This window comes from Poecilia mexicana, unplaced genomic scaffold (assembly GCF_051168715.1).
Source record: "Poecilia mexicana isolate PSO_F unplaced genomic scaffold, ASM5116871v1 scaffold_21, whole genome shotgun sequence".
Lineage (NCBI taxonomy): Eukaryota > Metazoa > Chordata > Actinopteri > Cyprinodontiformes > Poeciliidae > Poecilia > Poecilia mexicana.
In genome coordinates this window covers 555,505-572,022 of record NW_028263390.1, presented here as the reverse complement: position 1 = coordinate 572,022, position 16,518 = coordinate 555,505, and the positions used below count along the sequence as shown (strand labels likewise).

General features: G+C 43.9%; 1 protein-coding gene across 3 annotated transcripts in view; it reads left to right on the top strand.

Moving 5' to 3' along the window:
* The window catches only part of col12a1b (collagen, type XII, alpha 1b), a 97,513-nt gene that overhangs the window by 21,951 nt on the left and 59,044 nt on the right, over window positions 1–16,518 (top strand). For all 3 annotated transcript variants that reach the window (XM_088001712.1, XM_088001711.1, XM_088001713.1), the window contains exons 11-14: window positions 489–767; window positions 11,394–11,663; window positions 12,963–13,229; window positions 16,306–16,498. In XM_088001712.1, the coding sequence (XP_087857838.1) occupies window positions 489–767; window positions 11,394–11,663; window positions 12,963–13,229; window positions 16,306–16,498 (1,009 nt within the window). The remainder of the gene's footprint in view (window positions 1–488; window positions 768–11,393; window positions 11,664–12,962; window positions 13,230–16,305; window positions 16,499–16,518) is intronic.

The following is a 16,518-nucleotide window of genomic DNA, read 5'->3' as shown; positions in this document are numbered from 1 at the left end:
AAGAACGTTACCTGGTATGATGTCATTTATGATTTGATTTATATAATTTTTAAATGTTGCTTTTGTTCTCAATTTATCACAAAACGATGATAAATAAATGATTTAATCTTGGTAAAAATTCAAATTCAGAAATATTTTATTAATCCCAAAGAGAAATTAAATGTTTTTGTACCTCATTAATTTAGATCCTTCAAATAGTTATTGAAGATGGTGATGGCTGTTGGCAGGAAAGATCTCCTGTAGCAGTCTGTTACAGTGACTGAAGAAGCCTCTGACTGGAGATGCTCTGCCTTCCCGAGACATGAAGAGGACGGTCCGCAGTAATCCATAATTTCATAATCAAACAGAATCTGATGAATATATGAAATAATAAATATTCTGTTAAAACGTCTTCTGGGTCCATGGCCCGGTTCTGTTAGCAGGATGTACTCTCACCATCCGGCCCGGTTCTGTTAGCAGGACGTCTAACTGTGCGCCTCTCTCTCCAGAACTCGTCCAGCCCAGAGGCCTGGCCTTCTCTGACATCGGCTCCAGGAGCTTCAGGACCTCCTGGGAGATCGACGCCGACAACGTGGACTTCTTCATGGTCCAGTTCAAGCCGGAGGAAGACGCAGAGGGACACTACGTGTCCATGTCTGTCCCAGGGGACACCCGCACCGCCGTCCTGCCCCACCTCACCCCTCTGACCCGCTACGAGGTCAGGGTGTCGGCTCAGTACCCCAAAGGGGAGAGCCTAGCGGTTAGCGGCTACGAGACGACCACAGAAGGTACGCACCATTAAACCACAGCGCACACACTGCTTCCGTTTGACCTCTGACCCAGTGACCGGACGGTTTATCATTCAATCTGTGGAAAGTATGTTGTTCAGGGTCACACTTTGACTAGGCCACTCTTCACACCACTCTACAAGCGCTGCCCTCCCCCAGCAGCGCTAGGTTGAAGATGGCCGCCGTCTCTGATTGATTGTAAAGCGACAGCACGGCCATAAGACGGTCGCCAGGCGAAGGAAGCTGATAAAAGCTAACGGCTAATAGCAACGGCTAATAGCATTGACTGCAGCTTCTGACCCGGTTCTGTTCTGGTTCTGTTTGCATGTGGAGTCTGATCAGCAGTGGTGGGGTTGGGATGTGATGCGTTCACTGACTCAGGCTACTTCCGTCACTTTATTATTATCATTTCAGTCGTTTACGTCCAGATTCTTCTTCTGCTGCTGAATTAAGACGCTTGTCTCACGCTGATGATGTCACCGTTGATTAAACATTCAGACTCTTGGAAACAGTTCACGTCATAATGGGCTCTTTGCACCTCAGCTTCCGCGTTCGGGGTAAAGCGGCTCGATTGTTTCCGATCCAATACAAATATCATTTACATTAGGTGCTTGCAGTGCTTGGCCAAGGTTTGTACATCGATCCGAAGCCCCAACAAGTCAGCTGGAGAAAGGTTTTAAGATGTTCGCCTCGTTATACATTCACTGACACGAAGGTGAGTTTTACTTAAACTTTGTGGCTAACATTAACGTTAGCTTATGCTAGTAGGCAATATTCTCGGACATTGTTCTTGTAAAATGTGCTATTTAAGTATCTAAACATTCTAACGGACAATGTATTTATCTTATTTTCAAGTATATTATGTGTGTTTATTGTCGTTAGTGTCACAGACTAACGGGGTTCGGTTCCGGTTCGGACTTTTTACTTCCGAAGCCTGACGGAGCTCAACAAGCCTCATAGCTTAACAGTAGCGCAGCTCTGGTGTCAGAGATCTGGTTCAGCTGTTCAGGTTCAAAGTTGCTGCTTTTAGAAAAATATGACCGTGTTGCTTCATGTCTCCGTGTTATTTCGTTTTATTACCTTTGCATGTTTCTTGTGAAGAGCTCAGATAGGACGGTGTTTACAGCAGGATGTACAGGCGGATCAGTTGCTCGGCTGTCTGGCTCTGGTCTGCTCTCTCGTTCCCATAAACTCTTTCAGGCTGAATGCAGAAGTGATTCCATGGAAATAACTCAGGGAGGCTCCTTTATTTACCATCCGTATCCCCGGTAGTTTTAGGCTGATCCGGAGTGAAGTGAAGGCTGCAAACTTTGCTGTGCGGCGTTAGCTGGTAGCGACAGATATTTACAAGCCATCTTCTTAATTCAGGATCGCTTGGAAATTAATGAAAACTTAAAAGCCCATTATATTAGGAAGACAACAATGTTAATAGTATTGTTTTTTTGCATCTGAAATACGACTTAGTCTTTTCTACCAGTCATGGTAACTCAAAGCGGAAAAAAGTGAGCCGCATTAGCTCCTGGAGATGTGACGTCAACGCCTTAGGTGCAAAGAGCCCATTAGATCCACAGAGCGGACCAGATCGGATTCTTTTCAGGTAAGACGATCAGAATCGGGTTGTTCAGACTGCTGGGACCGGACCGAACCGGACCGAGTCCAACCGTCCTGCTGGGAGCGCAGCCTTTCATGTGAGGAATGTAAACGGGTCGGGTTGTTTGATCTGGTTCAGGTCAGGGCGACCGCGTTCGGCCCAACAGAACCAACCGAGCCACTGAAGCTCCGGCTGGAATGTTTCCGGACTCTGAAGGTTCTGCTGGGTTTCCAGTAAACTGCCTGACAGTTTTAGAGCGGCGTCGTTTCCTCCTCCTGGCCGGGTCCAGAACTAAAAGCCCAGTGAGTGGTTCCGACCCGCAGCCTGTTAAACCAAACTTTAATCTTTGAAGCTGTAAACGACCTGATTGGAGATCCTCTGGACGTTCCTGCTGACCTTTGCCCTACGACCCACGGGTGGGGCGGGGCCTCACACATTGCTGACCTCCTGACCCGGCGACGCCACCCAGGAGGCTCCGGGTCGGACTGGACCGCCCTGACAAGCAGCAGACGGAGGCATCGGAGCGGGCCGGTCGCCATGGTAACGAGTGGAGGATCTTCCTCCAGACGTCTGCTGTGCTGCTCCGGTTCTGGTCCCGATTCTGTCCCTGGCCCGGTTCTGGGATCAAGCAGCTATAAGCCATGCTGTGTAATAATCAGTAAGTGTTTACAGCGCGCTGTAAAAATGACTCACTGGTTGATTTAACTGATTTTTAGCAGCAGTTATTCCAGTAGCAGCTGCTGCTGGAGGCGCTGCTCTCCCAGTTGGCCCAGTATAAAGAGCGTGCTGGTCCGCGGGAGCAGCTGGGAGTTGGGTTTCCGGGTCAGCGGGATGATGAAGGGAAAGTTTCCACTCCGATGCACAGGAAAGATTTTTTTCTGGTTTTCTGTGACTGATGCCAGAAAGCCGGTTTGAATCCGCGCCGCCTTTTGTAAAACATTCGTTTCATGTCAGAGTAACGACATTAATCTCTACTGTCCTGTTTATGGACAATTTATGAAAATGAAACAGCTGGGAAGTTTCTGAGGCGGGTGTAAATGCAGATATGATGGACATGAAATAATGTCAAGAAGAGGAGAAACACGGTTCTGTCTGCCTTTCTGGTTCTGGGTCGGGTCCAGCAGCCGTAAAGCGGTTCTGCTGTGAAACGTCCGGGCCAGGACGAACCGTGTTCTGGTTCTAGACAACCCGTTTCCCTGTTGCTGCAGGTTATGTACTGTCCCTGAACTCACCAGTTGCTATGGTGATTGGCGCCCTTTTTTTCAAACTTAAAGGTTAACTAAATCACAAATTAATTTATTTTGCAGATAAATTGATCTAGATGTGTTGCTAATCACCTTTAAAAAAATCAGATCTGTTGTGTCTGTTTTGATAAAAATTTGCTGGAATTGTCACTTTATAAAAAACATCTTTAGATTTATTGCTTTTTTTGAAAAATTTGCTTTTTAAATTTTTTTTCAAAAGGTCAAATGAATTTGTGCTTTTTAAAAAACTCGTCAGATTTGTCGCTATTTTAAAAGAGCACATGTAGATTTGTTGCTCATTTTTTTGTTTTTTAAGTTGCTACATGTTCATTGAGTTAGCAACAGGGCTTCCTTCGCCCTGACCACACACCTTAGTGTCTCTTGGCTCCACCCACTTTGGTTGGGGGCGGGGCTTTGCTGACACAGGGGATTACTGACCCTTAAAGTTAGTGGTTGCCATGGTGATTCCTACCATTTTTTCTGTTAATTTTTCTCGTGCACGAACTTTGACGGATCCAACAGAGCCTTCAGGTCCAGTTTTTCCAAAACCAGTCAGCTGAAATAGACCCTTTTCACAGTGACGTCAGACAATGGCCGCCATAACTCAAACCTGGATATCTTTACTTCCGGTGTGATTTTGCCTTGGGAACCAAGCTGAAAAATTCCCGCATTCTCATAATCTTAAGGATATAATAAAAGGCAAGTTTAATAATAACAGCATTTAAGTGTTAGATAGCTGTTATTAATCATTGTAAATTCACCATTCTCTAACTGTGTATAAAATAAACAGCCTCCGATCGGAGAGTAAACCACCTAGCAGGAGCTTTAGCCACATTTAGGAAAAAATATACTCTCTGTCAGTGCTGTAACGTTTAGAGGTTCACTTTCTGTATTTTATAAAACAGTGTTTACGTGTTAGATAACCGTTATTAGTCATTGTCAATTCACCATTCTCCAACTGTATTCAAAGGAACCAGCCTCCGATCATGACCAGCTAGCAGCAGCTTTAGCCACAGTTAGGAAACATATACACCGCCGCCTGCCAGTGATGTAACGTTTAGAGGTTCATTTTCTGTATTAATGGAAAATAAAGGACATAAAAATAACTTTAATCTGATTACTGGATTTGAAATACGAACTCGTTAGATTATTCGTTACCGAAAAAGTGGTCCGATTAGAGGAAGGCATTACAAAGCAGCGGCGGCACCGGACATCTCTGCTTATAACAAACAAACCCCTATTTTATGGGATGAGTGGCAACTCCAGTCTATAATTTAAGAATCTGATCAAGATTAGAGCCTAAAACGTTATAGTTCAAAAACAGTAAAAAGTTCTGGTTAAGGAACAGTTATGTCACGTAGTTAGCTAGCTAACAAAATTCACTAATGCTAAGCTAACGGTTATGCAAAACAAAAATACCTACCTTCATAGTCAAACAGGTTTTGTTCGGTGAAGAATTTCTAGCCTTTGTCTAATTTAGATTTTGTTGTCAGAGAAAATTGGTTTGCAAATCGTGATCTATCTTCAAATCTTATTTTAGGCAAATGTTTTAGAGACTGTGTAAACTCCATGCTCCGGTGTTCTGTCTGATCAATGTATGCTGTCAGATATATATATATATATATATATATATATATATATGATATATATATATATATATATATATATATATATATATATATATATATATATATATATATATATATAAATATCTAAATCTCTCTTTCTATATATATGTCTCTATATAGATATATATATAGATATATATGTGTCCATTTTACATATATATATATATGAAATAGACAACTTTATCGTTACTTACTATGTACACCGGAACTAAGGATACACAGCTTCGAGCCAAAACGGAGGTTGTGTGACGTCATGTGAAAAGGGTCTATTTACTGGGAGTGGATGAAAGTGGGCGTGGCTCTGTGCACTCGGGGCTCTGATTGGACAGGAACCTCTGGCAGTGGCTGGGAGGAGAACTGGATTGAAGAGAGTTAAATCCAGAAGGTTCTGAAGATTTAATTGGGTTAGAACCACCATCATTTTCTAAGCTGAACATTCTGGGGGAAAATCAGGAAAAAACCTTAAAGTTAAACTGTAAAATGCATCAGAATGATTAAACTGAATGAGGCTTCTGATGTCTTTTAGAGTGTCGTTTGCTTATTGTTGACATGCAGAGCTGAAATGGATTTATTATTTCTTGATCTGTGCTTAAATGTCTAATGTTGACATGTGAGACAAACATTCATGTTTAAATCCCTTAATGACTGAGTCAGCGGAGTTTTAAAGGGTGGCCCTGAGACGCTGATCCTTTAAAACGATCAGCTTTTATGGCCTCTGAAGCTCAGCTAATGGTTGAGGTTTACAATAATTGCTCTTATAAACTCTGGCAGAATACCAAATCCTAAATCACGCCAGTCTGAGTCTGCAGAGAGAGCTGCAGTGATGCGGCTTTACAGACTCTCAGGCTCAGCCTTCATTAAGGGAAGGTTACCTGTTAAACCACAGGATGAAGCACTGAGCATGCTCAGTAAGTGTTAGCGCTGAGTAAGTGTTAGCGCTGAGTAGGTGTTAGCGCTCAGTAAGTGTTAGCGCTCAGTAAGTGTTAGCGCTGAGTAGGTGTTAGCGCTCAGTAGGTGTTAGTGCTCAGTAGGTGTTAGCGCTCAGTAGGTGTTAGTGCTCAGTAGGTGTTAGTGCTCAGTAGGTGTTAGTGCTCAGTAGGTGTTAGTGCTCAGTAGGTGTTAGTGCTCAGTAGGTGTTAGCGCTCAGTAGGTGTTAGCGCTCAGTAGGTGTTAGCGCTCAGTAGGTGTTAGCACTCTGTGGATATTAGCACTGAGTAGGTGTTAGCACTGAGTAGGTGTTAGCGCTCAGTAGGTGTTAGTGCTCAGTAGGTGTTAGTGCTCAGTAGGTGTTAGTGCTCAGTAGGTGTTAGTGCTCAGTAGGTGTTAGCGCTCAGTAGGTGTTAGCACTGAGTAGGTGTTAGCGCTCAGTAGGTGTTAGCACTCTGTGGATATTAGCACTGAGTAGGTGTTAGCACTGAGCAGGTGTTAGCACTCAGAAGTTGTTAGCACTGAGTAGGTGATACTGGAGCTAATTTCTGGCCCCATTTGGCAAACATTTAGTCAACTTAGCTTCCCCCGAATTAATTTTTTTAAAATTCAAATTAATTCAAAAAGTTTATTAATTCAAAAGTGGTAATTTTTTTGCCTGTTTTGTAAACTTTCAGCTGAATAAAATTCAATATCTGTGTTGAAGTTTTAGATGTTTATATTCTTGCTCTTAGTTTGAAGACGCATTTGAAGGAGCCGTTGTTTCCTCTCCTCATGTTCACTCTTTTTTCCCCAATAAATTTATTTCAAACAAGAAACGTACAGGAATAATATTAAAAAAGAACCAGATACAAATATAAATTCAATATCTGACAGCATTGCAGAACATGTAAATTCTAATATCCAATTGAAAATTTTGTCTTAATATATGAAATAAATGTTCTGCTGACGAGATTTAGGGCGGCCATCTTGGAGCGGTCCACCACTCCACTCAGCGTTATGTGTTTAGCAGCACAATGATGTATCAGCGCATTTAATGATCATAACAGCTTTTTTGTTACTGTAAACCATATTCAAACATCTATCAAAGCAACATTTATAAACAATTGTATTTTTTAAGTATGTTTTTAATACATAGTTCATCATATTTAAATATGCTTAGTGGCTATAACAATAGAATAGGAATGGAATATTCTGATATTTACGTATGATTAGCATATTACAAAGCACACAGCCGTTCATAATTTATTTAATAAATTATTTAGTAATATCAATATATATTTATATAACTATACAAACACTAATAAATAAAGTTTAATAATGGCACAAATAAATAATGATTAATAGTGAATAACATATATATATATATATATATATATATGTGAGATTCATCCTGCAGTGAATCCGTCTCTCTTTATAGATTTCTCCCTCTTCTTCCTCACATCGTGTCTTTAGGAAACTTTCAAAACAAAAGCAGAAGATTTAGGACGTATCTTACTTTTGACCATAGGCGTAGGAAGCGGGGGGGATGCGGGGGACATGTCCCCCCCAATATTGGAGAGAGCCACATTCGTCCCCCCCAATAATTTCACAACAGTTGCGAAGAATTTTAAAATCTTCCACTCGCGTGCTTTTATTTTGAAGGCGTATAACAGCGCATTCAGCAGAGCGCTTCCTGCCCCTCCCCCCTCTGAACGGCTCAGAGTAAAGGCAGCAGCAGATGGAGTCAGAAACTCCGTTTGAAGGAGGTAAATGATCTGTCAGGGATGTTGCCATGAATATCGCTCGTATGATCTTATTGTCAGTTTACTTTCATATATAGAACTAAATCTTTTAGGTTAAGCCATTTAAATTCTGGAATAATCACATGTCCAAAGTGTTACCACTAACTTTAACAGTTAGCTAGTCTAGTCACAATGATTTAGACTGAAACAGCAGCAAAATGAGCCTTTTTATTATTTAAACTAAGCAATACTCGACCACTTAACGTGTGTTTATATATTATATTATATTATATATTTAGGAGAACAGCAGTGCTAGAATGATGTTGAAGAAAGGTGAAGAAGCTCTGGTGAGGTCTTCATTTAGTTTATTGAAATATGTATTAAATGTTTTTAATTTTTAAATAACCTAAACTATTTTATTATGAGAGGAGCAGGTCAGGGAAGACATAGGAGAGCCAGTTGGCGTTTCAGGGTGTGAAGATATAAAAATTATATTAATTATAATAGAACCAGAAAGGAGAACAGGAGGAGACTAATGTCAGGTTGATTTATTTCAACGTTTAAATATTTTTTCATTATTTCCACACCATAAGGTTAATGGTTAGAAGACAATAAGAAAAGTGCTTGAGGAGAGGTTTAAAAATAAATTAGTGAAAATTTTTGCTACACAGTAAATAGAGTTGAGATGTATAATAATGTATACATCTGAAAATTAAGTTGTTTAAATTCTCATTCTGTATGATAAAAACATTTTTTATATATTTAGTTCACATTCTGACACTGTACATTACTAAAGTGTCTGTTGTAAATCCATGAATCCATGTAGGAACATCAGGCTGCAGAGAGTCAGAGGGAGGCAGAGACAGAAACACATATCTGTAGATATTTTAGTTAAATGTTTGCGGCTGAAAATGACAGGAGAAAAAAAAACATTTAGTCTTTTTGCCTCTGTTTTTCGTGGATCTTTGGTAAGTTACTGAATGCAGGGCTGGAAAGTGAGACTGAGTTAACAGTGAGGAGCTAAGGTGTCTGTTAGACGTGAAAAGTATAATTTTTATTTATTTTGTAGATCAAACTGTTGCACTGATGTAGAGAGATGTTAAAGAAGAACAAAACTTGTTTAGATTTTATTTTTGTTGGTCAAACTGCTGTATTGAGTTTAAAACTGTTGTGTCTTATTTTATGAGCTGTTTTCTACTTTGGTTTTAGAAATAAGTAGAACCTGTTCAATTGCCAGTCAATTTATATCAATGCATTTTGACCAATAAGATACATCAGAATCTGGTCGGCTCTGTGCTACCAGAGTATGTAGCTTGCTAGTTGTGAGGCAAATGCTAAAGTGAGTGTTCATCCTGGAATGACAGTCATTATACTGCATAACTTTAATCTGACTATTGGATTGTAAATAGTAACGTGTTAGAATACTTGTTACTGAAACAAGGGTCAGATTAGAGTAACGCGTTACTGATGTGTTGATGGCATAATTGTTTAACATTTATGCTCAAGCTATTTACTGATCTGTCAGGTTTCCGATATGCGTCCCCCCCAATGACAGACTCGTTCCTACGCCCTTGCTTTTGACACAGTGAAAGAATATAAATAATAGTCTTTACCACCTGTGTAAACTTTGCCGGTGAATGTTATAACACATAATATAAGCTTTATAATATGTGTTATATTGTTTCATTTCTAATATAGGCCTTTGTGTCAGATAATCTAAGTCAATGTTAGAGAATAATTAATTTTTTTATATTAACAGAATCTCAGTCAGCCTTCATAGCGGGGCTGAACCCGTATTACACCAAGCACTGTAGCTAATATTAGCTGGTATCTCGCCGGTGGACATAAATACAGTAAAGTAATATTCTAATCACAATATATACACAATAATATGTCCATCTTACTTGTGAAATGTTGTCTGTGGAGCCCTTACATCAATAATCCATCGACCAGAACAACAATATCCCTCAGTGCTGAGGCATCTTCTGCTGTTTTGGTTGAGCAAAGTAGGAGGGTATACCGCTCCAAGATGGCCGCCGTATTTCCTGCGCCGGAGCGGCCAATGCGGGGTCTACTCTTATGTTATGTCTATGGGTGTACCGCTTTAATGTTAACTTTGCTAAATACTGTCTTGGTGCAGAGCTTTAGCATTAGCTTCTGCTAAATACTTGGGTGATGTAGTGATTTAGCATTAGCTTTGCCACATTCTATGTTGACGTAACCTTTAGCATATGTGGAACAAATGTTTGTGATTAGTGCTTTGGGGTTAGCGCTGCTAGCTTCTTAGTGAGGAATGCAGCCAGGGAGCTTCTGATTAGCAGGGAAAACTCATTCCTCCCCAGCTCTGCCTGCTTGTTCCTCAGTTGTTCCCCCCAGCTGGGCGTTTCCGTCCTTCAGCGCCGCCCTAGTGGCCATCTGGCTGTGAAGGGTCCAGGAGGCCGTCCAGGTGTTCCTGGGTTTGGGCCACATGGCAGCAGGAGGTTCTGATTCTGGATCCAAATAAGGCCCAGTGAGCTCAGCCTGCTGGCGGGAGGCTCTTACTGCGGAGTCCGGACCCGTTCAGAACCTCACCTGGGTCTCGTTACGGAGGCTGTAGGGGAAAGGCGCGCTCAGGCCAGAATCCCTGTGTTCCCGACAGATTCCCAGGTTTTATCATCAGGCAGTAAACGTGGCTCCCTCAGCAGCTTCTCGGCTAGGCGCTCCGATCGGACCGACTTGGAAACTCTGATGTCCTCCAGAACCGTCTGGGTCCAGTGGAGCGGAAAACCTCCCAGTCAGGATCATGTCTGGGGTTCTGCAGAGTGATGTAATGTCGTCATGAGTTTCCACTGAGTGATGAAACAAGAACCATCCAGAACATTCCTCACCGGACCCGGTCCATTGGTTCTGGTTCTCCTGTTTACATCAGAACTGGTTCTGAATGAAGTTTCATGGAGTTCACAGAACCTGGCATAAGTATTCACACCCTTTGGTCCGAACTTCCTGTCACAGAATTCTGCTTCCCAGCAAAGTTCATCCAACCGTTCAACCGATTCATTTTGGTTCCATTGAATCCGTTTTGGTTCCATTGAATCCATTTTCACTGGATCCGTTTTGGTTCCATTCTTGGAGTTTGGATCTTTTCTTGCCGTCTGTTTTCAGTGTTCAGGAAGCAGCAGAAGTTTTGCAACAATAGAAACCCAGAAACCTTGACGTTGATCCGGTTCTGTCTGGTTTTTATGGCTCCGCTGTCCACTCTGTGACATCATTCTTTCCATTTTAAAGATATTTTCATCTGCCAGTAGATCTAACTGGTTCCTTTGTTTTGAAGAGACGATGGATTTTAAAAATGTTCTTGGCCACTGAGGAACTGGAAGACTGTAACTTTAAGCTTGAAAACATCTGGGATGTGGGGAGAGAGTTTCACCAAGCGACCAAAATCAGATCTAGAACAAACATTTCTTTGAAAAGTGAACATAATCCTGAGGCCCAATGTTGATTAACTTTAGTAAAAATCAACATGTTGATTTCAGAGGCCGGGCCCGCTAAGAACCTGGTCACCAGCGACGTCAGCGCCTCCAGCTTCAGGGCGACCTGGACAGCGGCGCCCGGAAACGTCCAGGCCTACAAGGTCCGCTGGAAGTCCCTGTTCTCTGGGGAGCAGGGGGACAAAACTGTCCCAGGGGACGAGACATCCACTGTCCTGGACGGTCTGAGTCCAGAGACCCGCTACCAAGTGTCTGTTATCGCCGCCTACGACCAGAAAGACAGCGAGCCGCTGACCGGGCTGGAGACCACCGACGGTAAGAAGCTATCCATAAGCTAAAGGTTTGCTGGCTCAATATATAGTTAGATGTCTAGCATGCTAAATACTTAGCTTCAAGCTAAATATGACATTAACAAACTAAATATTTAGCTTCAGGCTAAGCATTCAGCCTGAAGCTAAATATTTAGTCTCAAGCTAACTGAACCAGAAAAAGGAACAACAAACATTAAGCTAGCTGCACCGAGGCTATACCAGAGACAAAAAGACAGATTTTTATTTTCTAAAGCTACGATGAGTCAGGACACACAATCTGGACGAACAAAAGTAAAAAGACAATTATGATTATGATTATTTAATGTTGTAATTGTCATGAGTTGTAGTTAAGATGCTCCTTTATAAGGTGTCATTTGTAAAGTTAAACTGTCAAAAATTAACAGCAATAATTTTCGTTATTTAGCCTATTATAAAAGAGAAGACTGGGGATTAATTTTAGTCATATATTTACAATGTCATTCATTATTTTATAAATGTCACACCTTCAAGCTAAATATTTAACTCCAAAGGTTAGTTTCAAACAAATGTTTATCTCTGAGTTCATTATTTAGTTATTAAAGTAACTATGTAGTTTGAAGTTACATAAAATTTCCAGGTTGAAAGCTAAATTTTTACTTTGAAGATAGACGTTTATCAAGCTAAATATTTATCCATGGGCAGTTAGCTTTGAGCTAAGTATTTAGCATAGAGGAAAGTACAGTTAGCGCTGTAATGTAGCGCTACGCAGAGCTAACGCAGTGAAACAAGTTTGATTAGAACATCAAGTGGCTCCAGCATAAAATTAGCATAAATAATTGTTGTGTCTTTTCTCTCTGAGAGCGGCTAACTCTCCATCTTTACTCCTCATGATGGGACATGCTACGTAGATCTTTGGCAATTCATAACTTTAAATTTGTAAAAGTGCGTGAATACTTTCTGGTGATGAAATATTTAAAAACAGACGTATTATCACCTTTAAGAATTAAGAAACTGTAACTGAGAGAAGTTCAGAGTCTGACTGTGTCTCCCAATAAAATCCTTCCAGGATGAAATGAGGCATTTAGAGTCCCTGGGAGCTCTAACAGTCCATACCGCAGCGTTCCCCCGCAGAGCTTCTTATCCCCTCCAGATGCATCACAACTCCTCGGCTGTTCCAGGTCCATCGCTCAGTACCTGGGGACAGTAACCTGTCCAGGTTAATGTCCAGCTGCAGCCTGAGGGAGAGGACGATGGTGGGGACGGAAGGGGACAGGGCCTGTCCTTCATGAGTTGAACTGAGGATCTGTGGTGTTTGTGTCCCCAGCGTCTCCAGCGGCCAAGTCTCTGACGGTGTCCCATGAGACGGAGCGGACCATGAAGGTCACATGGACACCGGCTCCGGGGAACGTCCTCAGCTACCGTCTGAAGTACGTCCCCATGGACGGAGGCAAAGAGGTGGTCCTGAAGCTGCCGGGGACGGCGGCGTCCACCGTCCTGAAGCGCCTGCAGCCCGACACGTCCTACAGCGTCTCCGTCCTGCCAGTCTACAAGCGCGGGGACGGAAAAGCAAGGCAAGGAGTAGGAACGACACGTACGTTGGTCCAAGATTCAGCCTGCTCACCCAGAGACACGTCCACAGAGACACATCCACAGAGACACAGTCACGTCCACAGAGACACGTCCACAGAGACACGTCCACAGAGACACAGTCACGTCCACAGAGACACGTCCACAGAGACACAGAGACGCGTCCACAGAGACACGTCCACAGAGACACAGTCACGTCCACAGAGACACAGAGACACGTCCACAGAGACACGTCCACAGAGACACAGTCACGTCCACAGAGACACGTCCACAGAGACACGTCCACAGAGACACAGTCACGTCCACAGAGACACGTCCACAGAGACACAGAGACGCGTCCACAGAGACACGTCCACAGAGACACAGTCACGTCCACAGAGACACAGAGACACGTCCACAGAGACACAGTCACGTCCACAGAGACACGTCCACAGAGACACAGTCACGTCCACAGAGACACAGAGACACGTCCACAGAGACACGTCCACAGAGACACAGTCACGTCCACAGAGACACAGAGACACGTCCACAGAGACACAGTCACGTCCACAGAGACACAGAGACACGTCCACAGAGACACAGTCACGTCCACAGAGACACAGAGACACGTCCACAGAGACACGTCCACAGAGACACAGTCACGTCCACAGAGACACAGTCACGTCCACAGAGACACAGAGACACGTCCACAGAGACACGTCCACAGAGACACAGTCACGTCCACAGAGACACAGAGACACGTCCACAGAGACACAGAGACACGTCCACAGAGACACAGTCACGTCCACAGAGACACAGAGACACGTCCACAGAGACACGTCCACAGAGACACAGAGACACGTCCACAGAGACACAGAGACACGTCCACAGAGACACAGAGACGCGTCCACAGAGACACGTCCACAGAGACACGTCCACAGAGACACGTCCACAGAGACACAGAGACGCGTCCACAGAGACACGTCCACAGAGACACGTCCACAGAGACACAGTCACGTCCACAGAGACACGTCCACAGAGACACAGTCACGTCCACAGAGACACAGAGACACGTCCACAGAGACACGTCCACAGAGACACAGAGACACGTCCACAGAGACACAGAGACACGTCCACAGAGACAGTAGCTGCGCTTCAGTTACCAATATGAACACATTTCTGTCAGTTTTCCATAAACGTCAATAAAACACAACTTCCTAATTTGTTTCTAGTAAATAAGAAACTAAATTAAAATCATTTCTAAATATTTTAGGTTTTTAATAATGTGATAAATATTAGAAATCACGCCGCGCCATCATCAAACTACTTCCTATTTTCTTCTTCTTTGTTTTATTGGCGGTTGGCAAATAGGTTTTGCAGTACTACTGCCCCCAACTGGTGAAGATCATGAACAACGTTCCTGTTTTCTTTGCATTATAAAAAATTTTTGTTTCCATTAATTAAATTTTCATAATTCAAATTTAGCAATTTTATAGTTAATAGAAACGCAGCTGCTGTAAACTCCAGTTTATCAGAGAAAAACATTTTAGCAAGAATCCAGATTATATTTCAAATAACATCATAAATTATGACACAAACAACAAACGTTACATTTTGTCAAACTTATCGATCAAAGTTTCATTTGCTGTTAATCAGATCGGCTGGTTCAGTCGGGGTTTAAAGGAGCTCAGGGTTTCGGCTGGGCTCTGTTTTCTGGAAGTTTATTCCATATCTGTGGTGAATAGAAGCTGAATGCAGCTTCTCCATGTTCTGGTTCTGATGCAGAGCAGAACCAGAACCTCAGCGCTACTAGCGGCCATTACACAAATCCTCTGATTTTCTCTACAAACAAGTTGGCAGATTTATTATACACTGGCCTCCAGAAGGGGGCGCTGTCCTCCTCCGTCCTCCTCTGTCCTCTTATGTCCTCCTCCGTCCTCCTCTGTCCTCTTATGTCCTCCTCCTCTGTCCTCCTCTGTCCTCTTATGTCCTCCTCCTCCCTCCTCTGTCCTCTTATGTCCTCCTCCTCTGTCCTCCTCTGTCCTCTTATGTCCTCCTCCTCCCTCCTCTGTCCTCTTATGTCCTCCTCTGTCCTCCTCTGTCCTCTTATGTCCTCCTCCTCTGTCCTCCTCTGTCCTCTTATGTCCTCCTCCTCTGTCCTCCTCTGTCCTCTTATGTCCTCCTCCTCCCTCCTCTGTCCTCTTATGTCCTCCTCTGTCCTCCTCTGTCCTCTTATGTCCTCCTCCTCTGTCCTCCTCTGTCCTCTTATGTCCTCCTCTGTCCTCCTCTGTCCTCTTATGTCCTCCTCTGTCCTCCTCTGTCCTCTTATGTCCTCCTCCTCCCTCCTCTGTCCTCTTATGTCCTCCTCTGTCCTCCTCTGTCCTCTTATGTCCTCCTCCGTCCTCCTCTGTCCTCTTATGTCCTCCTCTGTCCTCCTCTGTCCTCTTATGTCCTCCTCCTCCCTCCTCTGTCCTCTTATGTCCTCCTCCGTCCTCCTCTGTCCTCTTATGTCCTCCTCTGTCCTCCTCTGTCCTCTTATGTCCTCCTCTGTCCTCTTATGTCCTCCTCTGTCCTCTTATGTCCTCCTCCGTCCTCCTCTGTCCTCTTATGTCCTCCTCTGTCCTCCTCTGTCCTCTTATGTCCTCCTCCTCCCTCCTCTGTCCTCTTATGTCCTCCTCCTCCCTCCTCTGTCCTCTTATGTCCTCCTCCTCCCTCCTCTGTCCTCTTATGTCCTCCTCCGTCCTCCTCCTCCCACCCAGCAGTGGGTCCTGATGTCTCCTCCTCTGTCCTCCTCTGTCCTCTTATGTCGTCCTCCTCCGTCCTCCTCTGTCCTCCTCTGTCCTCTTATGTCCTCCTCTGTCCTCTTATGTCCTCCTCCTCCCTCCTCTGTCCTCTTATGTCCTCCTCCGTCCTCCTCCTCCCACCCAGCAGTGGGTCCTGACGTCTCCTCCTCTGTCCTCCTCTGTCCTCTTATGTCCTCCTCTGTCCTCTTATGTCCTCCTCCTCCCTCCTCTGTCCTCTTATGTCCTCCTCCGTCCTCCTCCTCCCACCCAGCAGTGGGTCCTGACGCCTCCTCCTCTGTCCTCCTCTGTCCCTTGCAGTGCCGGCCTTCAAGGCCCCCAGGAACCTGCTGACCTCTGAACCCACTAAGACCAGCTTCAGGGTGTCCTGGGACCCGGCTCCGGGGGACGTGCGGGGCTACAGGGTGACCTTTCACCCCTCTGGGAACGACGTGGACCTGGGGGAGCTCATGGTCGGTCCGTACGACAACACGGTGGTTCTGGAGGAGCTCAGGTACGCTCACCTGCAGGTGT